General features: G+C 35.7%; 3 protein-coding genes and 1 long non-coding RNA gene across 6 annotated transcripts; all 4 read left to right on the top strand.

Moving 5' to 3' along the window:
* Positions 1-10,417: 10,417 nt before the first annotated feature.
* Positions 10,418-14,575, top strand: LOC118437030 (immune-associated nucleotide-binding protein 3-like). 3 transcript variants are annotated; one of them, XR_004835850.1, is made up of 5 exons: positions 10,418-10,578; positions 10,674-10,820; positions 11,479-11,780; positions 12,162-12,543; positions 14,201-14,575. XR_004835850.1 is itself a non-coding variant. In XM_035855793.1 (4 exons), the coding sequence occupies exons 1-3, from the start codon at positions 10,539-10,541 to the stop codon at positions 11,769-11,771; spliced, it is 480 nt and encodes a 159-aa protein (XP_035711686.1). In that variant the 5' UTR covers positions 10,418-10,538; the 3' UTR covers positions 11,772-11,780; positions 12,162-14,575. The 3 variants fall into 3 exon arrangements, 2 of the variants coding, with proteins under 2 accessions (XP_035711686.1, XP_035711687.1); XM_035855793.1 differs by having other exon boundaries at positions 12,162-14,575; XM_035855794.1 differs by having other exon boundaries at positions 10,658-10,820; positions 12,162-14,575.
* Positions 14,576-15,198: 623 nt separating this feature from the next.
* On the top strand, positions 15,199-16,323 carry LOC110855096. Its single transcript, XR_002548423.2, has 2 exons — positions 15,199-15,343; positions 15,436-16,323. It is a non-coding gene; the product is annotated as an uncharacterized LOC110855096 (long non-coding RNA).
* A 6,075-nt stretch (positions 16,324-22,398) lies between these two features.
* Positions 22,399-24,233, top strand: LOC118437089 (Golgi-associated plant pathogenesis-related protein 1-like). Its single transcript, XM_035855878.1, has 2 exons — positions 22,399-22,612; positions 23,002-24,233. The coding sequence occupies exons 1-2, from the start codon at positions 22,412-22,414 to the stop codon at positions 23,392-23,394; spliced, it is 594 nt and encodes a 197-aa protein (XP_035711771.1). The 5' UTR covers positions 22,399-22,411; the 3' UTR covers positions 23,395-24,233.
* Positions 24,234-24,656: 423 nt separating this feature from the next.
* Positions 24,657-25,853, top strand: LOC118437004. The gene is made up of 2 exons (XM_035855742.1): positions 24,657-24,906; positions 25,337-25,853. The coding sequence occupies exons 1-2, from the start codon at positions 24,706-24,708 to the stop codon at positions 25,721-25,723; spliced, it is 588 nt and encodes a 195-aa protein (XP_035711635.1). The 5' UTR covers positions 24,657-24,705; the 3' UTR covers positions 25,724-25,853.
* The last annotated feature ends 715 nt before the right edge of the window (positions 25,854-26,568 follow it).

Here is a 26,568-nt window from a genome sequence, read left to right as displayed (position 1 = left end):
CCCCCGTCTCGCCGTGGCCCCATTAATATTTTTATACCTGGGGGGTGTAACCACAATTTATGATTTAAACTTTTAACTATTAATACTAATGTAAACTGCATTTAATTTGATAAATAATTAAATTCTATATTGCATTTCATTTTTAAAAATCACTTGCAAATTAGTGCAAGATAATAGATAATAGACTAAAATCTATTATCTGCAGTTCTTGCATTCATTTCAATATGTAGCACTAGCATTCATTAACAAAGTCTGGATAAATATATTCTTAAAAGCCCCGAAATATTTATGTAAAACGTTTAATCAAATCGACAAACTATGTATGAAAAAATTTTTTAATTTGTTAAAAGATCCATACCAGAAGCAAGATCCCAAAGTTTCAATTCAATCGGTTGTTATTGAAAAAGTTTAAAACAGCCGGACTCTTTCTTTCAACAGTCGTGCAAAAAGTTAAATATTTACTTCTTAAAACCAATTAGTTTTTAACATAGGCAATCATGCTGTTAAATACATTCTAAATCTGCATTCAGAAATTTCAGAATTGAGCTAGCTGCACTGGTAAACGATAAATCAACTTTTGCAGTTTGATTTCAGACATTGGTGCGACGACACACAGGAGAATGAAATGCACCCATGTTGGAATATATACCTCACGTGCTTTTTGAAATTGTTGCATATGATACAGGAAAGAATTACAAAAAATAAAATTGTGGTTACACCCCCCAGATATAAAAATATTAATGGGGCCACGGCGAGACGGGGGTGTTGGTGGGAGGGCTTGTTGGTTTGGTTTTTTGATATAACCCGTTCGAAAATCCAGGCGTAGCTTGAAAACAAGGTTCCTTACCAGTAAGGTTTTAACAGTAAAATAGTTTTAGCTTTGGAAGCCAAGAATTGTAAGATATTCAATTGACTAATTGATAACATCAAAATTTCAAACAAGTTCGAAAAAAGGGGTAAGTTATTTTGTCCCCTTACTAGTAAGCAATCAACGATTTGACGGTGGAGGCAGTGCGAACGCTGGATTTGGTGGGAAACCAAATTGGTCAAGGTATGGATAACGTGGAAGAGGTGAGCGGAATAAAGCACGTGACCAGTAATTAAGAAAATTCATGATGGTATATTTTATTTTGATTAGTACTTAATTAAATTAATAAATTAATTTATTACATACCACCCCCCATAAATTATGAAGGGATATCTCTGCTGGCGTGGCACCCTATTCGCTACCGGCTTTATTTCTGGCTGTTTCAGATAAATAATCAAAACGAAAACTTCAATTTACAAATATTAAATAAATATAATCGATTTATGATGAATAGGCACGACAAGTTTTCAAATTTTTACATAATTCTTTTTCAATTAAGTAATCAATTCTATATTTATTTAAATTCACCGCAATGACAAAATTGTACGTACTCCGCGTTACCTGCGGAACATGCTTTGACTCGACATTTGTAACTGGAAGTGTCAAACCGTGTGATAAAATGGAGCTCACCACGGCCTAAAAATTTTACATGATTACGAAATTATGAAATACATATTAACTTTAATTAAATAATTTTGATTACCCAAGCAAACTTAAGGTTGATCTCAAAATGTTAAACATTTTGGCAATGACGTTTCCAATTTTTGAATCTTTTGGAAGGAAACGAATCACGCCAAGGTCAGAGTATCGACTGGTTATAAAGTTTGTGGAGCTTCATTCTTTGTGTATTGTCTTTGTAAAAACTAGTTTTCACCATTACACAGTGGGCCAGATTTAATAAATTTTGGCCAAAAATATATATGAGCCGAATTAGAAGAAATAAAAATTAGATTTTGGTGTGCAACAATAACCTAAAGCATATATTATATGAGGAAATTTTTAATAGTCACCTGCCACACCCCCAGTGGGTGTGGCCCTCGGAGACTCTTCGATTCTAACAAAACCATATCATATGATATATCATTTTTCTCAGCTCGACGAGGGGATCTCCACAGAATTATTAAAATTTTGAAACCACACCCCCAGTGGGTGTGTCTCTAACCAAATTGTCGATTTTAATGAAACCATGTCATGTGATATATTATTTTTCTCAGCTCGACAAGGGGGTTTCGACGGTATACCTAAAATTAGCTTTCAGCGACTTTTCGATTTTAATTAAACCATGTCATGTCGTTTAATACATCCTTTCTCTTAACTAAATGAGGGGACTTTGACAAAATAATTAGAATTACATTACGTAAATTAAGAAAAACACACTTTCAAAAAATTTAGTTTTTCACAATTCCTTGTTGCATTTTTCAAAATTCCGAAATAGCATACAAAGTTTTAAATTTGTAGAAGGGTATTTTTATGATTTTATTTTTAGTAATTCTTGGGAAAAAATATTTTAGTTCTTTCGTGTTTGATATACGTTAAAATTACAAAACATACAACTTCTTGACAAATTCAAATTTGAGCTAAAAATGCACTCAAAACCGCCACAACCGGAAACTCGAGTCTTCATGGAAACGCAAAAATACAGGTGGTGCTATTTCGGTATGGGAGAGGTTTAAAATCTGAGAAAACAACTTCAACTCGCTGATCGCCACACCCACTGGGGGCGTGGTTTCAAAACCCTAATAATTCTGTCAAGATCCCTTAGTACAGCTGACAAAATTCTATATAGCGTGACATGGCTTCTTTAAAATTGAAAAATCGCAGAGGGTCACACCCACTGGGGGTGTGGTTATTAAATTTTAATTATTCTGTCGAGATCCTCTCATCGAGCTGAGAAACATAGCATAACACATCGCATGGTTTTATTAAAATCGAAAATTTTCTGAGAACCACACCCACTAGGGGAGCGATTTCCCAATTTTAGGTATTCCGTTGAAACCCCCTTGTCGAGCTGAGAAAAATGATATATCACATGAGATGGTTTCGTTAAAATCGACAATTTGCTCAGAGCCACACCCACTGGGGGTGTGGTGTAAACATTTTAATGATTCTGTCGAGATCCGCTCGTCGAGCGGAGAAAAATGATATACCATATGATATGGTTTCGTTAAAATCGAAAAGTCGCCGAGGGCCACACCCACTGGGGGTGTAGAATATGACCATTTGAACACTGCTAGTAGTGCCCAGGGTGTCGAGGTATTTTTTCGGTCTACAGCTCGATTTTAAGTATTTGAAATTTGGCGGTATTCATTAATTATATTTTACAATTTCATTGACCTTGTAACCCTAATCTCGAGGGGGTGTGGTCGAATTTAAACAATCTGGAAAGACATATTTCGCCCATTGACCTAAGGTTTCCAAAACAGTCAAAAAATTGAAAATCGGTCAACAATTTGAAAAGTAATTCGAATTTCAATTGTCAATGTTGTTAAGCATGACAAGACCAGCCATTAAGCCTCTCAGCAGGAAATGTTTTTAATTTAAATTCCTCTACTATAGAGGGTGTGGTTTTTAAAGCCAAGATACTTTCCTGCTACCACCTCAGTTTGCTGATCAAGTCCAATGATTGAGTATACGTAAAGCATACTTGAGTAAAAATAATTCAACTTAAATTTGACTTTTTTAACTTTAATGACTAAAAGTGGGTGTGGTTGGAATAAAGCTTGATGGTCGCAGCTGGTCGCAGCAGTGTATCATCCCACTACTATTACCTAACTAATGGCGCCAGTAGTTACTCATACGTGCACGGGAATGGGCGGGAATGTAAGAAGATATAAAATTCCTATCTCCCAACGTATTATGTAAATTTTAACCGCTTCGTTTACCCGATTGGCTTGAACCTGTGCCTTAATATTTTACACCAAGGTCAAGTTGGTTACAAAGGTTAAGATGGTATATTAGTTAAGCCAAACAGCGGCACTGCCTGTGAGGTGACTGGTATTGGTTTTTTAGATCTCATTTCAGCCGGATATGCATAATGACTTGATGTACATACATACCTCTTTAGCCTCCAGGTTTTTTCTTAATTGTGAATGCATCTTGGTCAGGATAGAATTTTTTGTGCCGGTTTAAACCTGTATTATTACTTTAATGTTAAGTAAAAATAGGATAAATTAAAAAAAATTGTGCATGCCGTTTCATTCAAGATATGAATCTAAATAAATTCATTTCTAATCTAAATAAATTTTGATTTATGATTTTGAGAATATTTTGTATGAAATTTCAAATTAATACAATTACGATTTATTTTTAAAGAGTAGTGATTTGGCATTGTATTTTGCACGCATCATTTGCTATTGGTATTTATGTAAATGTATACTTTTATGTAGATTTTTATTTTTATTTTTTGTTACATTAAACACTACATATTTTATCCCAGTTTACAATACAAAATTTGAGACATGATAAATTAAACTAAGATAAACATGTTGAAATTTATTTTTTTTAAACATGATGAGAAGAGTATTTCTAAATATGGCCTATAAAAACAATTACAACTCGAAGGAAAAAAGTTTATTTTCCTACATTTTTAACTCGTTTTTACATTTTTTATATTTCTGGGAACCTCGTACAGCAGAAGATTTCAGGTATCGAACAACCAAATCCGGGTAGAGGGAGAATGTCGAGACAATCTCGGGGATCAGATAGGCAAGCGCCCGAACCACCCAGAATTGCTGTGCATCTTACTCCCCCATATCGCTGACCTGCAAAATTATTATTTAATAGACAGGGTGGTTTATTTAAATGTCACACTTTAAATAACTTTCAGACAAATCGTCATATTGCCATATTTTGGGGTAATGATTATGGAGATGATTCGTCACCATTGGGAGATAAGTCAAAAAGTCGTGTACCAACACACGTGACGTCGTTATTTTAAAAATTGAACATTTTTATCTCAATACAGGACTTTGTATAAATAAAATTATTTTATTTTTGAAATGTCGACGTCACATGTGTGTGGTACATACAGGAGTTTTCTGACTTATTTCCCGATGGTGACGAATCATTACCAAAAAATAGAGCACCCTAGTACATCCACAGGGTAACGATTTGTCTCCAAATTATTTAGGGTGCACGCTACGTACAATGGAAAATTTTGCAAATGGCTAATTTTCTGCCTTATTCCCTTACCATGAGCAAATCCCCGATTAGACAGTGGTTGAGCCGGGATGAACCCTGCATTTTGTGTAAAATCAGACTGGCAAGGATATGGATAACTTGCAGGAGGTGAGCTACAAAAAATACGTATGTACGTAAAGGATAATTAATTAAGGAAGTGGATTTTTTAAATGTTTTAATTAATTAATTAATTTAAAAAATTAAGAAAAGTTATTACATACTTAAATATGAAAAGTTGGAGTTTTAAGTATTTTTGTGCATAATTACTCAATTGAATAGATTAATTTAGTACATACCACCCGCCATAAATTATGAAGGGATATCTCTGCTGGCGGGAAGTTCTACTCATTCTCGGGCTGATTGCGGACTATTTAAAACAAAATCAAAATCATCTAAATGTATTCACCTTATATGGAACTACTATCGATTTATGTAAATACTTGGCGGATAAGCGACAACTTATCAAATCTCTACCGTGTTACCTGTGTATAATTTAAGGAGATATTACCAACTGGGGACGTCCACCCGTGTGATAAAAGGGTGACGATGACAACCTAAAAATTTTACGAGATTCGAAAATTATGAAAGATAACTAAATCATTTTGATTACACACCAAAATTAAAGTTGAGCTCAATATGGTTTCCATGACGATTCCAATTTCGAAACTTTAATATATCACCGTAAGTTCTGCGTAACGACTGGTGAAAAAGTTTATAGTTCTTTCTTCTTTTATTCATATTGCGTTTGTTTAAGAACTGGTTTCCACATGGCGGAATTATACACTCAATTTGGAGACAAATCCTCACCCCCGGTCTATTCTGCAGCAGTCAATTTTTGGATAATGGTCACGGAAACGTTTTCTTCGGGAAATATGTAAGCCAAGCACTCGTGTACCACGCAGGCGTGGCGTCGTTCCTAAGAAATTTTGAAACTTTGATGGTAAAAAAACTTATTTCGGATTTTTTTGTTAATAACGCATATCGCATGGGTTTGGTATATGAGTTTTCGAGTTATTTCCCGTTGATGAAAAAAACGTCTCCGTAATCATTACGCTCAAAATATGTAGGAAACTACAATATTTTAATGGGTATTTCCAAATTATTCAATTAGAGTGTACTGATCATTATGCTAGTGAGGTGACGGGTCGAGGCTTTTTGGATCCCATTTCGGTCTCATTTACATAATGAATTTTAAGGTACTTGGGTTCCAGTTTTCTTTTAAAAATTTTGCATACTTCTTGATCAGGATAAAATCTTAAACATGTCAAGTTTTAAAGCTGCACTATGTATTACATACGTAAATATATGCATGCATCAGAAATTCATAGAAAGTAAAAACGTGACAAACTACCTGCATTATCATTAAAGGTAACTACACCTTTATGTTTGCATGTATGCACTATGTGATAATAATTGTCTATAGTTTAAACTTCGTGCAAAAATTGCACTAAAAGTTCACCACTTCGTTTTCTTCCTAATATTAATTACAAACTAAATATAGTTTGCTACGTTGAAGGGTACCCAATATCGTATCATAATGAATACTTAATAGTGATTAAAGCTAAAAATGAAATAATTAGATGAATGACCGGACAAGTGCGATTTTTATTTGCACAACTTGGCGGACTGGTTTGAATTCAGATAATTTTCAAGCTGGTTAATTAAATCTAGTAATATTTTTTATATATATATTGAGCTGCATATCTGCATGCACATTTAGAAATTTATTTCGTTTATTCGATGAAAATCAGGTAATATTTGAATAATATTTAACATTTATTAACCTCATTTTATAAAACTTGTGATTATAAAACCCGGTTTTACTTATGTGAATATTTAAATTATTCCTGCAAAATAGTCTTCTTTTATCTTTCCAGAAATTTGTCCAGATCAAGGTCATCCATTTAAACATTTCGTCTACGTGGCAATTGTAACAAGGTTGTTTAAAAAATTAGCGCCCGATTGGCAGCCCCCGGAAATCCATTCCTGGCAGCCCACGTGGTGACGCGATTTGGTGGACGAGATCGGCCCCCATATTCCCTAAAAGGACGTCTAAAACAGATCGCTGGGCGGCACCGCTTTTAAACCTGGAAAATCCGGAGTAAGGTGAGCTACAAAAATGGACAAAAATGAAGTCAAAATGAAGTAATTATATTCGGATCTATATATTCATACTTCAAAATGAACCCGTTTTCTTCTGTAATGAATACACTCTCAGAAATCCAGTTTAAAAAAACACCTCGTGGTATTCATATATGTATAAGCCTTTACCAAAATGGTATTGGCAAGTATGCCATATAGTAACTGCCAGTAACTGGTCAGTATTAAAATTTTGCAATTTCGGTAGCAAATTTTTACCGACCGGTGTACATACATAATTTAACTATCACGTGGAAGAAACTTTAGTACCAAAAATTAAAAATCTGGTTGACATATATCAGATTTCTAACAGCGTATTTTACCACTTTATATAATTATGCAGGGGCATTTTGAGATTACTCACCATCCCCCATAAATCATGAACGGGTAGTTACTATTGTACTGGCGGGAAGTTCTATTTTTTCCGGTTTTGATAGAAGACTCAAATTTTGGGATGTTGAACTCCTGCCAGAAATTAACGAAGTAAGCTAAATGTAACAAGTAGAATTTATAGGTATGTTAATATTTTCTAACAATTACCAATTTGTTTGCGACCGGAGAATCCTTCTGGTGGTCGGGTTGTACCGGTGATGATAAACAGGCTGACACCGATATGATCAAAATTAGCTAAAATTTAAAAGTTCAGAACTTTCTTACTTTATTACTTAAAAATTGATTTCTGGGAAAAATGTAAATTTACTTAGATTAACTTACATATAATAAAATGCTCATTCTGCCCCAGAAATATTTTTTAATGCTTACGACGAAACTATTGCAGATCAATGGTTGATATTTAACTTTGGCTATATTAGGGCGAATCTACGCTTTTATACAAACTCCGATCTTTCTCGAGCTGTTTTACATATTCAAAAATTCGCACTAATGGTTTTTACAACTCATTTAAAACACGTTAATTCTTTTTCACAGTTGCATAGCTACAAGCCTCAATCTTTTTCATTATGTATGCATGTAAATATGTTTTATTTATTAATTAAAAAATTCGCGCTGTCACTGACGAGATCAATAATGGTTTTTATACCTCATTTGAAGTACGTTAATTTCCACAACTTTCTTTCGCTCTGGTAAACTTGACATGAGATTAAAGCTGGTTCTTCATATTTTTATTAAGCAATTTGACATGCATCAGGATCAAATAAGTGGTCGCGTTATCAGATGAAATGTAATCTTAAGTGGGCAAGTAAAGATTGCAAGGTCAGTGTCACGAAAAATTTTATCCTGCGGTAAAAATTTGGAGAACATACCCCACGGAATATTTAGAAATACCGGTACTTGCCATGTTTGAAGAAAGTAATGGCCCACGCCTATTTCATGTTGCACTTATTACTTAAGATTAATACTTACGGTGAACCAGTTTCATGATGTGTAACAATAAATGAACATATTATTGGAGACATGTTTACTTAGAAAATTTGATAATCCTTCAAATACTTCATATAATAAAATGAGTAAACGTTTACAAATTCGATGAAGAGCGTACATACTTAAAACGTAGTCAAATAAGTATTCTTCACTTATCAAGAAATACATCTACATATGGTACAAAATAAGTTCAATTCGCTTCAAGTGCATCGATAAGGAAACAAGTTTTGTCATCCAATTTCTTTAAGCAAAATAATTTCGCTTCAAATCTTTAAATGTATATGTAACAAGGGTAATGTCGTTGCAATGAAAAATGCACCACTTAAATATTGGCACTTATGTATGTACATATGTACAATGGAACCTTTTTTTAAGTTAGCGATTTATGTTACAAATTCAAGCCAAAATTTAAGAATCACGTGACGCCTATGTATTTTTCCATTTAATGGTCTTCTTCGAAGGAAGAAAAATATTGAGGGGGGGGGCAAAGTTCACGCGCCCGCATTATTTTTCGCCCCGTGGAGAAAAAATTAAGTCGAAAATTTAACAAACATTTTTGGGCTTCTAGATAAATTTTGGACGCATTCTGGCCTGGGATTTTGTAATTATTGAAGTCAATTTTCTTAATCTACTCAATAATATCAGTTATTCTTAACGTGGTATTTCAGTTTTATCATACACAAATATTCGTCGACCCGATCCAAATCTTTACACAAGTGCTTATTTATGTACTAGATCGATGTAAAGAAACAGGGTCTTGTTTAATTTTTCCAAGAACTGAGGTACAAAATCTATCTAAACTAAACTATGTTAGAAACTTACCTTTTTTGAGTCATTCTTGCCTCCACCCTAAAAAAATGGATATGACCCTTTTAAAAAATAAACCGTAGTAACGTTAGAAGTAGCTCACCCTGTAATAATGATTTGGTTATAACTTGCCCCAAAGGTGCAGAAAAATGCAACAAAATAGATACATAATTTTTTGGCAATTATGCACCAATGGTGCAGAAAAATGCAACAAAGTAGATCAATAATGTTTATGCAATATTGCACCAATGGTGCAGAGAAATTAAACAAAATAGATCAATAATTATTATGCATCGAGCAAAGTCCAAAAATTGTGCATCACTGGTGCAGAATTACCTACCAACGAACAACGATAATTTTGAAAAATTTATGTCAGAATTGTCAAATAAAATCCGCCGAGTGCTATGCATTATTGGTGCGTTATGCATCAAAGCCCCCAATTCTTTCGCATCATTTGGTGTTTCCGATTGTTAGATACCAACGGTGCTATTAATTTATGAAAAAATGGACCTGATCCATTCTAGTGAGTATCAATTGATGTTCATCCAATTGTTTCGCATCAGCTTGGATATCCAACTGTTCAATACGAACGGTGCTACTTATTCCAAAATTGTAGTGCTTTCTCGATCCATTTGCACAATTAATTCGCACCATTTGCGCCACGGATTGTTCGATACCAATGGTGCGCCTAATTTATTCTATAATGGTCAAGGGGATTATTAATTAGCATCAATTGATGCCAAAAACTCGTGAACACACAGACAGACGGACGGACGGACAAGAGGAATTCAATAGCTCTCATGCTTCGCAGGGTGAGCTAATAAGTAAACGCAGTCTCAATTCTATATTAAGTATTCTGCACTAAATCCAAACCAACGTTACCTTGTAAATGGTAGGTAAAGTTTACTTTGGATTTAGTACTTAATATTGAATTTCGACTGGATGTCCTGCTCTAAAGGGTAACACTATTTTTAAGAGTGAACCCAAAGAAAGACAGGCTTGGACCTCTCCCTTCTTCTACACCCTTCTCAGTCGTCATTCTTGTCTCACCGCACCACACTAAACATTTTAGCTGAATAAAACAACATTAGAGAAATTATAAAATCCAGGATTAAATAAATTATACATATTTGGATTTCTTTTCTGCGTAAGCACACTTGGAAACATGGGCAGAGAAAACAATGTCGTACTATTTGGAGAATCTGGTAACAATTTATATAAATATACATATTCAAGTTGGCAATATCTTACTTGTTTTTATTGTAAAAATGAATTTAAAAATAGCCTTTTAATTATTCAGGAAGTGGTAAAAGTTCCACTGTTAATCTACTCCTTGGCCAAGAAGCTGCCAAAGTTTCGGATCGTGCAGTGGGATGCACATTTAAGTTTGAGAAGTATGCAACAGAGAATTATAATCTATTCGACACTGTTGGCCTTTCAGAAGGAAGTAAGTATATATTTACTGTAGATACATATTTCGCATATTTGCAAATTTTTTGAGTTAGTGGTTTGGCTCCATTGAAATGTACACTGCCAAAAATCTGGTTGAGTTACATACATGTATGAGACTTTCTGCCATCGCCGCCAGGGTATGGTACCCGGGGTTTTTAGGGTTTTGCGGGTTTTCCTGGGTTTTTGGGTAGCAAATATTAGCAATACCCACGGGTAGTCGGGGTAATTAGTCGAGGTTTTCAAATTTAATAAAGCTTTACTAACAATTCTACAAATGAAATAGATATTACAATTAAATTAATAAGCAACGTTTGTGTGAAATCACTGAAAAAGCGGATTGTTTTCATAACTGAATACATGAGAAACTTCCTCAGTTTACCCCCAAAACCCCGACTACCCCCAAATCATTGCAGTGATGAATCTCTCGTGAGAATCAATCCTAATCATAATTAAGGATTAATAATTTGGGCACACTTCGTCGCGATTAAGCATTAAGGATTAATGGAGTGAAAATGTTTGTCGGGATTAAGGATTATTAATCCCAATCGTTAATCCTTTAATCACGATTAATTAATCACGCATCTCTGGCGTAAAGTCATATGCATCAGTAACGATTTATTTCTAATTTTCTAAAATCCCATCTATTTCCACAGGCAGGGGAACAATGAGCCAAACCTCTGCGGTCAAGCAGCTGATCACCTTGCTAAAATCCTTGGAGGGTGGAGTCTCACTTTTGGTCTTTGTCATGGAAAATGGAAAAATTACAAAGAGTCTTGACGAAAATTACAAACTATTTGTGGAGGCAATCTGCATGAAAAAAGTGCCAAGTCTTCTTCTCGAGAAGAAGACTTTGAAGAAGACAATGCGTTACGAGAATTCTCGTAACGCATTGCGAGATGGACGCCGAGCCTGGAAAGTGGTGGGACGTGAACAAACAACATTTTGACAAATATGGGTATGTACTTCTTTGATTTGTAAAAACCACTATTCGTTCATAGAAAATATGTAGACAAAAGTCTTTAGATTTGGTAAATCAAATTTTTCTGTAAGGGAACGTTAAAATATTATTTTATCAAAAAACGGCAATTTTTAACCCACCCACCTTGGGCTCGATTTTTAAACCACCCACCTTGGGTTCGAGTATTGGCAGGAAATTTTCTAAAATTTTGAACGGTGATTTTGAACGGGATTTTCTCACCCGAATAAAGCAGACAAATAACCCAACGGCCATATAACCTCTCAGATTTATTGTCTCAATTTTCTGGAACGAATAGTATGAGTTAATTAATTAATTATTTATCGCCTTCCATTCTAATTTTCCACTTTTCATCCGCAGAATGGAGTTCTCCTCAGTTATCAGCGGATGTTCCATGAATCCAGCCACGGCTCCGGGGATCATGCAACTCATAATCAAATCACTAAATGAACAAACGGTGGCACAGCTGCATGACGCCATAATTTCGAAAATGCTTATTCCAGGATGGAAAGTGGAAGGTGGTTGGGGAACTTGGTTTCAGAATATTTTCATGAAAGTTATAGGAATAATTTGTTCCTTTTTTTGGCTTCAATTTCTTTTTTGGTAGAGAACCCTGTTTTGAGGTAAGGCTATTTGAGTACTTCCAACGACTCGGGTATGATGACCTTGTCTCGGGGCAAATGGCTAAGGAAATTTCAAATGCAATGTGATGGAATATTTGAAATATAAATATTCGAAATATGTAATTTACGCTTTGTCTCAAATGTAAGAGATGAAAATTGAAAATGCTCTTATTTTGTGACGTACGTGTCCTCAGTCTTGAGGGTTGGGTATATTATAGATAATTTATTGTCACATGTCTCCACAAAGTTTCATTCAAATTCGGCTTCAACTTTCTGTGATTTTAATATTTTTCCAAAATTAGTCAAATTTTACTGTCTCAAAACTAAGAGATAGGGCGTTTTTTAATTAATTTAATATTAATTCCTAATTGAATCCTGACCAATAAGCTGTTTTTAATATTTGGTGAAACCTCCCTGGATTAAAATTAACTCAAATATCCGTCGTTTCATTGAATCATTCAAATTCTGCAGAGTTTCCAATGGGATGTTTGCCCATTCTTCGTGAATTTGGCGTTCCAGTTCTTGTTTGGTCCGATACTGACGTCCGTGTGAATATACTCCACGCGAAAGTTCGGCCCACAGATTCTCCTTTGGATTGAGATCGGGACTTCTTGCTGGCCAGGGCAAAGTCCGAACGTTTTTCCTCGCTAGAAAGTCCATTGTGGAGCGAGAAGCGTGAATTGAAGCATTGTCTTGCTGGAAAATCCACCCTCTCCCTCCAATTTTTGGACCTTCTCGAATGAGATTTGCCTTGAGGACTTCTTGGTAGCCTAGGGAATCTGTTCTTGGTGGAATGGACGCAAGTTCAGTCTTTCCATTGTACCCAAATCCTCCCCAAAGCATTACAGACCCACCCCCTATTAATAAGCCAATCAAAGATTTTTATACTTAATGATGAAGTAGTTTATTGTAAAAATAACTGGTCTAAAATGGTTTCTGACATACCTGCTTGTCGTTTGGAAAAGATTTCTGGTTCCTTCTTGAGATGGTGCCAGTAATACGAGTAACCATCCGGTCCGTCCAGATTAAACTTTTTTTCGTCCGTGAAAATGACCTTTTGCCACTCTTTGTCCCATGACATGTGTTTCCTGGCGAATTCCAGCCTTGCGCCCTTGTGGCGTTGGGTCAGGGGAGGCTGCGTAAGCTTTTTCCTCCACTCCAAGCCGGTATTATTGGTCAGGGATCTATGCACGGTGTGTTTTGAGACGGTAAACGGCAGTTCCCTTTGAATTTCTCTGATAGAGTACTGCCCTGTTGCGGCAAGTTTGCTAATTTGTCGCTCGTCCCGAGGTGTCAAAATCTTAGGGCGACCATAGGAAGTGGTTTCAAGGCCTTGGTGGGTCTTTGAATTAAGATAATTCGAGATTGCACTTTGCGAACACCCGAGAAATTGAGAAATTCTCGATTGAGACGCCCCTTGCTTATGCAGAAGGTCGATCTGCCCCAACTGGTAGTCGGAAAGAGGTTTCCCGGTTGGCATCTTGACCAATACTCATTTCAAGTCGAGAACTGGCCAGGTGGCTAAGTGATTAATTGATTAAATTTCCCAAAAACGCCCTATCTCTTACTTTTGAGACAGTCCAATTTGACTAATTTTGGGAAAATGTTAAAATCTCGGAAAGTTGTAGCCTAGTTTGAATGAAACTTTGTGGAGCCATGTGGCACTAAATTACCTATAATATTACAAAATATCATGACCCACGAGTAACATATCACAGAATGAGAGCATTTTCAATTTCTATCTCTTACATTTGAGACAGAGTATAATATTTGAAGTATTTTTGGCAATACAAATTTGATATTTTCCGCTTCAAAATCCGTCCTAAACATTCTTGCCATTTGTAAGAATATTTCTACATGTATAATCTCTTATCAACTCGTTAAGATTAAATATATAACATAATTATCCGTACCAATTAAATACATACATATGTACACAAATATGTGTTCCTACATTAAATGGCAAAACTAAATTGTACTTGACCCTTGTGCGAGGTAAAACAGGGGTCACCATTACTGGATTGTACATACAGATATTTTTTGCCAGTTAATAAATTCGGGTTAATTCTGAATAAATCATAAGTACTCAAATTTCTTAAAATTCGCCAAAAATAAATGGATTTGGAGTAAAGCTCCAACATACATACATGGATACAATCTGACAATTTGTCACCTTGGGGGAAAGATTATCACCACGTGGTGAAAACTTTATTACCCTTAGGTGAAGTTATTACATACATACATATGCATACGGTTCGGTGACGATTAACACCCGGGTTTTTAAGAGTATACCAAGCCAAAAGTGGTAAATGGAAATATGAATCTGCGTAGATATGCAGGCACGCACAGAACAGAGAAAGGGGAACAGAGCAGAAAATCGATCCGTTTTCCCCTCTCTCATCCTCCGTTAGTGGAAACAACCTGCGTAGCAACCACTATTAGCAACACAGTACTTTCTCCTATTCCCTTTGGGAAAGTGAATGTACTCGCAATATCAGGGCTTTCACTTTTTTTTAAAATATCACAGAATTTTGTAGAAACCGGTTGAATAATTAAAATCATTTGGAAATTGACACCAATTTTATTTCGCAAGGAAACTACGCACAGTTGGAATGCAAATAATCATAATACAGATAATGGCGAGATCTCTAAAGTAAAAAGTAAAGAAATACATGCAGATCGACGATAATTTCATTCTATTTAAGGCAAGATTTAGATTTTTAAAATAAATAAAAATCCCAAATAATAATAAAATTCTTGTCCTCTAATTTCAGACTGGTCGGGCAATTCGTTATCTCCAATACGTCAAACAATTGTTGGTTGTCGAGCAGTTTATGATTAAAATTCGGTACTATAAGTTTGCCTATTGAACTACAAGAAAATAAGTGACTGGACAAATGACTAAAAACAATGCGAGAGGTTAGTACATGAAAACTTATTATAAATCGAACCCCAGCTCGCAAATGATTCACGAATATTAAAGCTGTTAATTTTTCTAACAATGTATTTAGGCTTATCTTGGACACGAGTGAAAATTCGACTACAAAATTCACCAGGATATTGATACATTTTCGTCACCACATCGTGGATATTGTTCACTCCCTCCTACAGTTTGTTACACTTCGCAATCCAAGGAATTAATAAAACCCTGGCAAAATTATGCTTAAAGTCGCCATAATTACGCGAATTATTATATAGATATTTATACTAAGGAGTTAGTTAGTCCTAAGTTATTAAGCACTAAAAGCATAATATTATTACACACGAGCGCAATTTACGCAGACATCTTGAAAAATCAGTGCGTTCGGTACAATAATTTAAAAACTTTTACAAAATACCGGGACGCCCTTAATCTAACCATACATAAGTAATTTTACACTACATAATTTTTTACGGGAACTTTCCTTCAAAATATTTGCAAAAATTTGTGAAACTTTATAAACTCATGGATTATACAATATTACCAAGGTTTACCGGGACGGTTGTTTGGAGGGTTTATTTACTTAAATATGTATTATAATTGTTAATATTGGATCTCTTGGTATAATTTTCCTACATTCTCAGAATATTCTTGTTAATACCGGCCTCAGTATGTTTTTAGATTTTGATTATTATTGTTATGATTATGAAGATGAGGATTGTGATTATGAGGATGATGATGAAGATGACGACGATTATTATGATTTTTATTATTATGATCATTACGATTATGACGACGACGATTATTACGATTTTGATTATGTTCTATGTTACTTCGGTGAGTAAGAAATGATTCGGAAAAAGCCAGGGTTTTTATGAAAAAATTACTGACCCAAGGATTTCAATATATTGTAGGTTTTATATATTTTACTAGGGTCATATGGGCTAAATAAATATGGCATCGTTCAAATTTCATTTAATTTAATAATTAAATAAGAAAATTATTTATGTACTCATTGTTCATTTATGCAACATTTTAAAATAAATATTTCAATAATTGTTCATACATTGATCATTACGTAATTTGAAATTTTTCTATAATTATTATTTATTTCAAATCAGGTTCGCCGGGCAACTCGCCTCTTTTACTAAAAAGGTGTTGCATTCCTGCTGCCAACCAAAAATGCAAATTTATGTTTTCTAAATTAGAACGTTACTACAAAACGCGTAAACAAATAATTTTATGCAGCTATGGTATAAGCCATATGTGCTTAACTCTGTTTACTCTTTGTGTTCTCTGCTTTCTTCGACAAATTCCATTCAAAGGTATCAAATTTCTAGTATAGCGTATAAATGTATTGTGCAAATTTTGCTTCAGTAACCCTACCGCCAAGATAGCATATAAAGGTACGTTTCTCCATTTATTTTTTTTGCCAGAATAATAAAGTTTTTCAAAAACAAGCACAAGCATGGTAGAAACCAAAATTTGAAAGAATATAATCACAATTTGGGCTATATTTCCTACTAAAGTGAGAGGCTTTGGCATTTTGGTTTTTACATCGAATCTAACTCTCAACTTTGTCACCATGTCATCATACCATAACCACTTCTTCGCAATGCCGGATTCAAACAGGGCCATAAATCTGACTGGAATTCGCGGGTCCACATTATTTTGTATTATCCATCCGGTCGGAACCAGGCCAACGTATTCTTTTCCTACGCTATATTCTGGACCAGGACGATGCTTCTCCAGTAAAGCTTTTGTCTCCTTTAATTGTTTAAACCAACCAAGGTATGCTATCTTCTCCTTTGCACACGTAAATCCACTACCGTTTTGAGTAATTTGTGTCGGATAACGATACCAAATATTGGTTACTTTTTTATGAACTACTTGAAAAAGACTAGCATTTTTTAAATGGTTCAAAATTCTTGGCGAAATAACATCCCAGGACGTTTCAATCGTCGATAGTGCACGCATTGTGGTTAAAACATGCCCCGAACCTACTCCTCTCCTTCCTTCATTATCCCTCATGTGAACAATTTGGTCCACAAAAGTAAACCGATTGTCGATCAATTGACTAAAATTTTCATATGGGCGGACTCTCACTGGAGAAATTGTATTTTGCACATTGTCGCCTCGGATCAAGTTGGTGATTACGATTGACATTAGAATCCATGGGGCAGACACGAAGTAAATGTGTGTTTCTTTCTTTAAATTCGCAGCAATTGATGAGTTTTGTTCAAGCAAAATGGAATACCCTGTAGTTAAGATTTCCACTTTAGACGCACCTGCTTTCGAAGTAAGCAACAAAAATAGGCCAAGAAACATTGAAGAAACTATCACAGAAATCCATACATTCAATGAAAACACGTGGATTAAATTTTCCAACGTGGTTTGTGGGAAACGTCGCATTGAACAACTCAGAAAACCATAAGGACGTAAGTTCGTCACTAGTTGGATGCCTACTTCGGCTTTCATGCTAATTTTCGGCCTAATCATGGGGTCACGTGAACACTGATCGAATGAAAGCGTGCTGCCTTCAGGGAGCTGGGATGGGGCACCTGTTAAAAATCGCGGGCAATCATACATCGAAAACTGTAAGGAAGAGTTGCTACCGAGAACCAAGTTTATCAGTATGCCGTCAATATTTACGTCATTCTTTGATATTTCGGAAAAGTGAATATTTCTGAGATTTACGGGCTTAGGGTAACCTACTACACACCAGGGTGTTTTATCTCCAATTTTATTTAAACGACTTGCAACTTCCTCCATTTCTACTGAATTAGTTACATCTTTACCAATGTCTTCACAGACTTGAAAGCAGCCGTGGCAATACTTACAACAAAACTGAAATTTTGTTATAAAGTTATCCTTCGTAAACATGAGAAGCATATTCAGCCCAGAATTTTCATCGAGACTATCTCTCATTTCACTCGCCCAACTTTTTACATCGTCAAAGATACGTTGCACCAGAATGTGATAACCCGTTCGATAGTAACGTTGCATTTGTCTGTTTAAACCAAAATGTTCTTCGTACATCAGTGGGGGCAAAATTCCTCTCCATTTACCGTCGGGTGGGTAAATATAGAATCGGGTCAAGCACTTCCAGCCACGTGGATGGGCAACGTTTTTTCGAAGAGGTATTGGATATGAGCCGAAAGGAACGCATTTGGGCAAAGTCTGGTTAGTAAGTTGATCAAGGAGAACTACTTGATACTGCAATTTTAACCGTTGGTTGGGTACTAACTGAAAATTGCAGAACCTAATAGTGGCGAATCTTGTTGTCCAAATGGGTGTTGATATTGTGGATGGAATATTTATATTTTGGTAATTGATTAGATTTATAACACATCCAGAAAATATGTGGACATACTTGGCTAAATTGTAGATCTCCATAATTTTAGATGGGTCGTACGTATACAGGACGTGGTAATACTGCTGGTGCATAAAATGATAAGAACTTGGCCTTACTGCTGTAAAATATACTACCCAGAGATATACTTTGATCAAACTACATTGGCTTTAATACAGAGATCGACGACGCCGATTGAACGCCAGAGAAAGCAGTTTTCGTGTCAACACGGCCCATAAATGTGATGTCCTATTCAATATCGGCGCCCACAGGCGCCGATATTGACTGCCGATATTGAGTGCCGATCGCCGATATTACGTGCCCCCGACCACTTTGAACGATGCCAAAACCGCCGCTAAATCTTTCGACGTCGACCTATGATTGAATAAATATTTAGTGTTGCACTGGGCGTTTCAATGTACCTACATATTAAAGAATAAAACTCAGATAAATGTATGGTCAAACTCTAAATCAATTGATAAGCATGCTACCTGGTGTATTTAAAACTGACCAACAAATTTAATATTGATGAGTAAATATGTTGTATTATATATGTATATTGCAATATATCTACCAATCCCAAAAAAGGTTATCGCAACATAATTAATAATTTATCAGTTTGCATGACCAAATGCTTATGTACGTAGCTGCGGCACCTTAGATGTCAAACTGCGCTGGCTACTAAATTTATATAAAAGTATCCAACAAAGATGACGCGATATTGATATAACAATCCGAAAAAATTTGGATTTCTCCGCATTCTGACAAAGTATTTGTGCCTAAGTAGGAAAATATTTCTATTTATGTAAGTCAGCCGGGGTCGATGGGCAGAATCGTTAAGTTTGCATACCAGAGGATTTTATGTTCTGGTTAAAAATATATGTTATAAATACATACACACGCAAAATCCCTCCAACCAACAAGGCAAATACGTTACTAGTATGTATGTTCTGCACCGATCATGGAACACTGTTAAAAATCAGGTAGAGTCACATAGATCCTCCGTGCTGGTATTGATTTGCAAATAATTTTCTACCGGATTGGTAGTAAATTGTTCCTGAGTGGTAAATTTTTCATTACCACGACATTACTGAACGGTAATTCCCGTTAATACCAGTGCCGGTAGAGTCACAAATGTACTCCGGTCTGTAATGATTTACTACCAGTTTTCTAAGAGTGTTGCTGAACAAAAAATTCTTAGCCACATTTGACTCTAAACTCCGGTACAACATACATGCACACATATCAGAATAAACGCACCTTCATTACTTATTTCATGGGTTAATTTTTATTAGCATAATAAATACATCAAATATGTTCCATTATAGAGTGTTTAATTGGCAGACCTCAATTACCACTTCAAGTACAAAACTACATATGTACTTGAAAGGATAAAATTCAAATATCCGGATACTAAAACTACCCGAATGTACAAATCTTGAACGTACCACAATTTATTAAACAATATGTACCACATGAGAGAAGAACTTGCATTTTCACAAACCAATATACTCGAATTATATGAATGACGTCGTTTCAAAAACGGTATAAAACCCGGACAGATTCGACATTACAACCAAAATTTTCCCAGACTTTCATTATGACATCGATTTTACTCTCTGTCGCCTTTCTGGCCTTGGTGGGATGGAGTGGCGCCACAACACCGTTCATTTTGGATGCCTGCAGCGGTGCAAAGCCCGGCATTCCTGCGGACATTGCCGCCCAACGAGGAGCAGCTTTAGCCTATGGGAACGAATATCGAAGGCGACATGGTGCCAAACCACTCACCGTGGACCCCACTGTAAGATAGAAATTGATCTTAATCTCAAATTGGCCAAAATTCTTTTCAGACAATCTCCTTTAAGTTTGCACGATGTTGAATTCGTAATTAAATACATAAATACATTTGATAGTAACCAATTAAAATTTTAATGCTTGGTGAAAACGAAGAATATTTTTTAACAAATTTCCAGCATTGGAGTTTTTTTAGAAATACTACTTTTTAACATTGGTTAGTATAGGGAAAATTCAAAAATTTTAGATGGAAAATGTATTGCAAAAATCAGCTTTTTACCATGACGTTGTTTTTCCACACAATATCAAACAAAGGCTCATATTTTGAGCAATCATTTACCGATATATGTATTACTCAATGGGAGTTGTCTATTAGCGACAAGGGTGTTTTTAAATGTGTCACGTGACGAATTTGGTTTGCATGAGGGTAAAACCTACACACACAATTAAGAGATGTACATATCCAGTTGTTCAACACAGCTTGAAGCGGAAGCCCAAAAAAGGGCGGAGTACATGGCGTCGACCCGGATATTCTCACATGGCGCGTATTCTGGCGACAATTGGGCTAGGATTCCGTGCGATAACGGAGTCAAACAAGTGTTCCCAACAGAACCCACGATTCCAGGGGCTGTATACCGGTGGACTCTCGAAGTACCGTTCCGCTGCCGAAATCCTGCCGAGAATCAGTCCATTTTCGTGGGAGATTCAATCCCGGGTTTTTCCAGAATGGTATGGAAGGCTTCTGAGAAAGTGGGATACGGCGCTTCGGTCACCACCGATGGACATATCATCGTTGTGGCCAGGTATTCTCCACTGGCTGATAAAGATCCGGCTGCAGCTATGGAAAATATGCAATGTGAAAGAATCCCATAATTTGGTTCGTGGGGAGGAAAGCGACTTGTGTTTTGCGTCAAAATTTAATTGATGTTTGCTTAAGTATTAATGCATAGGTAAATAAGGAAAATAAAAATCTATGAGCGTGTTTATGTAGCATTTGAAATCTCGTTACAAAAATAACTTATGTAAGTATCTATTTACAGATAAAACATATTTCTTACTGCATAAGGAGATACCTACTCTCCACTTATACACAGTTGGGCTCTTACAGAAAATGAGGATTCTGTGAAAGTACCTAACTCCCTGTCTCATACATAGTAACCGTAATCGTAATTAAAGGAACTTGGGACTTGGAACGATATTGTAAAAGGAATTATGATTTTTAAGCAATATTGAAACCTTGTTCAGCCATAAAAATTTGGAACAAATAGCTCTAACACTTTTGTGATTTATCAAACCGAAATGCTTGTACTTATGTCCGACTATGTATGTATACATCGATACGTACATATGCAAGCTTACTCAAATCAACAAAATAAATACGGTACTGATATCCTGCGCAGATTTTGGAAACCACGGACTTGTTCACCTTTGAGCCAAACAGTGGAATTTAGCTTTACAATATAAACTTACATAGATAGATAAATACATTATATCGTCAATTGGTTATATACCATAACAAATTTACCTTTATAATTGATTTTAACGGTGAATTTGTATACGTACGTATGTAAATATGTACAAATATCAAGTGTGTTCCATATACTATACGGCATTTGCCGCTAGTAAAAAAAAAAATAATTCAATTCAAGTACAAAACCACACAAAAGGACAAAATTCAAATATCTGAACAACACTTTGGTCTGAATGCACAAACCATGAATGCACCTGGACCATGTTGACCACATTTTATTAAACAATACATATTTACCTCAGAACAGACGAAAAACATTCATATACATTCTTCCACACAAATCAGTGCAACTTATTTGAATTTTATCAATGACGTCGTCCAAAAACGGTATAAAACTCGAGCAAATTCACAATACTTGCATAATTACACAAAATTATCCAGACTGCCATCATGTCATCAACTTTACTCTCTTTTGCCTTACTGGCTTTGATTGGATGCAGTTGTTCCACAACCCCATTCATTTTGGAAGCCTGTAGCGGTGCAAAGCCCGGAATTCCGGCGGACATTGTGGCCCAACGAGGGGCTGCCTTATTCTATGGGAACGAGTACAGAAGGAGACATGGTGCCCAGCCACTCACCGTGGACCCCGCTGTAAGACAAAATTTCTTTTTTACCGCATGGTGACCAATATTCTTTTAAAAAAAATATCTCCTTAAGAACAATATTCAGTTCGTAATTACACCAGATAGTAGTAAAAACTCTGATAGTACCCAATTACAATTGTCATGATTTCCTGTAAAAGACGAATATGTTTACAACTTAAAAAATTCTTGTATCTGATATTGGTCGGATACATTAATATGAAAAAATTAATATTTTACAATTGAATTTTCCTAAAATTCCTAGTATTTTGAGAAATTATATTGCTTTAATTGGTAATATGAAGTATTTGCTCTCCAACGGAATAAATACATCCTATAACGATTTTGGTCTGTATGAGGTTAACATGAAATTAAGAAATGTCCACTTGTTCAACACAGCTAGAAACAGAAGCTCAAAAACAGGCAGAGTACATGGCGTTAACCGGAACATTCCTGCATGGTGCGTATTCCGCCGATAATTTGGCTAGGATTCCATGCGATTCCGAAATCAAACAACGATTCCCAACAGAACCCACGATTCCAGGGGCTGTTTTCCGGTGGACTTTTGAATTGCCGTTCCGCTGTAAAAATCTAGCCGTTAATCAGTCCGTTTTAGTGGGGGATTCAATCGCCAGTTTTTCCAGAATGGTATGGAAGGCCACAGAGCAGGTGGGATTTGGCGCCTCGGTCACAGCAGATGGATACATCATCGTTGTGGCCAAGTATTTTCCACCGGCCGGAAAAGGTCCCGATGTCACCGTAAGAAACGTCCATTGTGAGATTGTCGAGTAATTTTATTAATGTTTATGCATGTTTAGAAAACTGTCTCGGGTAATGTTTGATGCCAAAATTTACATATGTAGTTGCAATTAATTAAGTATGTATATATGAATATAAATAAGAAGTAAAAGAAATATGTGTCTGTGAATATATTTATATGTACATAAGTAGTATCTGACTGGAAATAATCTCATCTCCGACGTCTCATATTGCTAACACTTGAATACCTCCATATGTATTAAGTCCTATGCAGTAATGCAAAATCATATGTAATTAAAGTTAAAATTCTGATAATTATGTACTATTTACAAAATTTGTAATGAATGTACTTTGATATATAAGGGTTCACATAGGTAGCTGGAGGATTGCTGAACCCTGAGATGGTTCAAACTTGCATATTTGAGCTGACTTCCATATAAGAATGCAAAGATGATCCTAAGCGTCTACATACATAGTGTCGAATTTTTATAACCTGTCACCTCATTTGCATATTTTGACACATTCGCAAGTTTACCCAAAATGCCCGCATCGCCGAAAATGGACATAGTGAGATTTATGCAAATGAGGTGCCAAGCCTAAATACGCGGATAGTACATATTAGATAATATGAAAACGTAAAAAATTTAAAATTAAAATTGTTACGAATTTTGATTAAGTATTTCCTGTAAAATGCCTGTATGCAGTGCAGCCGGGGTCGCTGGGCAGAATTTTTAAGTCTGCAAGAGAATTTTATGTCAATTAAATAAGTTAGCAAACAAACAATATATGCTGTTCATTCGCAAACTTACTCCAATCAATTAAATAAATATGTTACTATGTACATGTGTACGTCCTGCACAGATTGTGTGAAACCACAACCTTGTTTACCATTGTGTTATCTTAACAAAAAAATTATTAGCCACATTTTACTGTAAATTATTTACATATTCAAGTACAACATATGTGCATACATAGGTACCACAACAAACGTAGCTTCATTATTGATTTTAGGGTGAATTTTTACGTATACAGATATTACCTGTGTTCATTTAGTGGGTACAGAGATACTTCTTTTACAATTAAAAAAATCAAACTCCATATACGTACAACGCCACATACGAAAAAGCTCACAATTCAAATATCCAGACACAACATCTGCCAGAATGTACAACTCACGAATGTACCTTTACCACCCTGATTTCATTCTAGTAAACAATTCTAGTTCATCACAAACCAATACATTTAATTGAATTTAATGAATGACATCTATCCAAAAACAGTATAAAACTCGGGCAAATTCAATATACGGGCATAATTACACACAAAATTGTCCAGAACGTCATCATGTCAACAATTTTACTCTCTGTCGCCTTACTCGCCTTGATTGGATGCAGTTGTGCCACGACACCACTCATTTTGGAACCCTGCAGCGGTGCAAAGCCCGGAATTCCTGCGGACATTGTTGCCCAACGAGGGGCTGCCTTATTCTATGGGAACGAGTACAGAAGGAGACATGGCGCAAAACCACTCACTGTGGACCCCACCGTAAGACTAAAATTGTATTTAACCTCATTGTGACCAAGGTTTTTAAAAAATCTCAGTTCGTAATTAAATACACCTGAGAGGAACGACTGAAAATTTTCATGATTTCGTGTAAAACACGAATTTTTATTTAAACCAAATATGTATCCCATTTTTGAGTTGTTTTTACGAGAAACACAATTTTATGAAATTACTTGATATAGGAAAAATTCAATAATGTGAGAAGGAACATATAAATAACTAGGACAATTTATTAAATTTTCCTACACAATTCCAAAGAAATACTGGTACATATTTTGACCAATTATTCATATTGTTTCGATTGGAAGTGTATTGAAATACGTACATACATTGCAAATTTAGCCAAAATATGGTTAACAAGTACACAAGAAATTTTAAAAATTGTGCTTATCCATGCATGTATTCACCACAGCTTAAAGCGGAAGCTCAAAAAGAGGCGGAGTACATGGCTCGGACAGGAATAATGAGGTTTAGTGCGTATTCTACCGGAAACTTGGCCCGTTTTCCTTGCGATTCCGGAATCAAAACAATGTACCCAATAGAACCCACAATTCCAGGGGCTGTTTTCTGGTGGACTTTCGAATTGCCGTTCCACTGTAGAAATCTAGCCGTTAATGAGTCCATTATTGTGGTGGATTCAATCGCTAGTTTTTCCAGAATGGTATGGAAGGGCTCAGAGAAGGTGGGATACGGCGCTGCGGTCAGTGCCGATGGTTATATCTACGTCGTGGCAAAGTATTCTCCACCAGCCAGTAAAGATCCAGATGCAACTCTGAAAAACGTCCAGTGTGTCCCATAATTGGATACTCCGGAAAGAAAAGGACTTCAATATGTTTTACCACAGAAGAAAAATTTAATAACTTAATAACCAACAACATAAGTAAATAAGTACATACGTAGTATCTGATTGGGAATAAAGCTTTTTGCAAAATAAATGTGGTTGATTACATAATATGTATGAGAAATATAATTTCTCATTGCATGACTCCCTTCTCCCGATTCACACAGAGTTGAACGTTTTGCGGATCTTTGCCCTCCATTAAAAGCTACCCATGAAATGCTACCCATTATATGCTGCCCGTGATGATCTGCTACCCATGAAATGCTACCCATTATATGCTACCCGAGATGATCTGCCCCCCATTATATCCTACCCGACCCATTTTCACTTTCTTCTTGCAAATTAAACCAAAATGGGTACCCCGTTTTGCGTCGTAGTGCAACATAAGAGTTACTGTTTATTTATGCAAAGTTAGTCAAATAATAAATTCTCAAAAAACTAATCAATATATAAAATCTCTTAAAATCAGTGGAACAACGAATTTATTATTTGACTGATTTTACGAGATTTTACATAGTCTCAACTTAAAAAGTGATAGTAGAGCAGACGACTATATTAGGTTAGTTTTTAGGAATACGTCAGAAATTAATTGACAAACTGTATCATTCCCGAGTCAGAAATTTATAAGATGACATTTTGAACAGGTTCCAATTGAGCTGAAATTTGGTACAGAGGTTGTTAATGGGTCCTAATGGAAGAATATGAATTGAAATTCAACATATTTTCACCTGAACAGACACTATAGGGTGACCCATACCAATTTTTCAAATTCGTCAAATCGAGCTGAAATTTGATAGACAAGT

This window comes from Folsomia candida, unplaced genomic scaffold, assembly GCF_002217175.1.
Source record: "Folsomia candida strain VU population unplaced genomic scaffold, ASM221717v1 Fcan01_Sc011, whole genome shotgun sequence".
NCBI lineage: Eukaryota > Metazoa > Arthropoda > Collembola > Entomobryomorpha > Isotomidae > Folsomia > Folsomia candida.
Note: the sequence above shows the minus strand (reverse complement) of the source record. Positions and strands in the feature narration are given on the sequence as shown.

Excerpts from the sequence above, each read along its gene's own strand:
- LOC118437030 (XM_035855793.1), top strand. The coding sequence starts at position 10,539 with ATGGGCAGAGAAAACAATGTCGTACTATTTGGAGAATCTG. Across the intron at positions 10,579-10,673 it reads CGTACTATTTGGAGAATCTG|GAAGTGGTAAAAGTTCCACT; the intron begins GTAACAATTTAT and ends TTAATTATTCAG. Across the intron at positions 10,821-11,478 it reads TGTTGGCCTTTCAGAAGGAA|GCAGGGGAACAATGAGCCAA; the intron begins GTAAGTATATAT and ends CTATTTCCACAG.
- LOC118437089 (XM_035855878.1), top strand. The coding sequence starts at position 22,412 with ATGTCATCAACTTTACTCTCTTTTGCCTTACTGGCTTTGATTGGATGC. Across the intron at positions 22,613-23,001 it reads CACTCACCGTGGACCCCGCT|CTAGAAACAGAAGCTCAAAA; the intron begins GTAAGACAAAAT and ends TGTTCAACACAG.
- LOC118437004 (XM_035855742.1), top strand. The coding sequence starts at position 24,706 with ATGTCAACAATTTTACTCTCTGTCGCCTTACTCGCCTTGATTGGATGC. Across the intron at positions 24,907-25,336 it reads CACTCACTGTGGACCCCACC|CTTAAAGCGGAAGCTCAAAA; the intron begins GTAAGACTAAAA and ends TATTCACCACAG.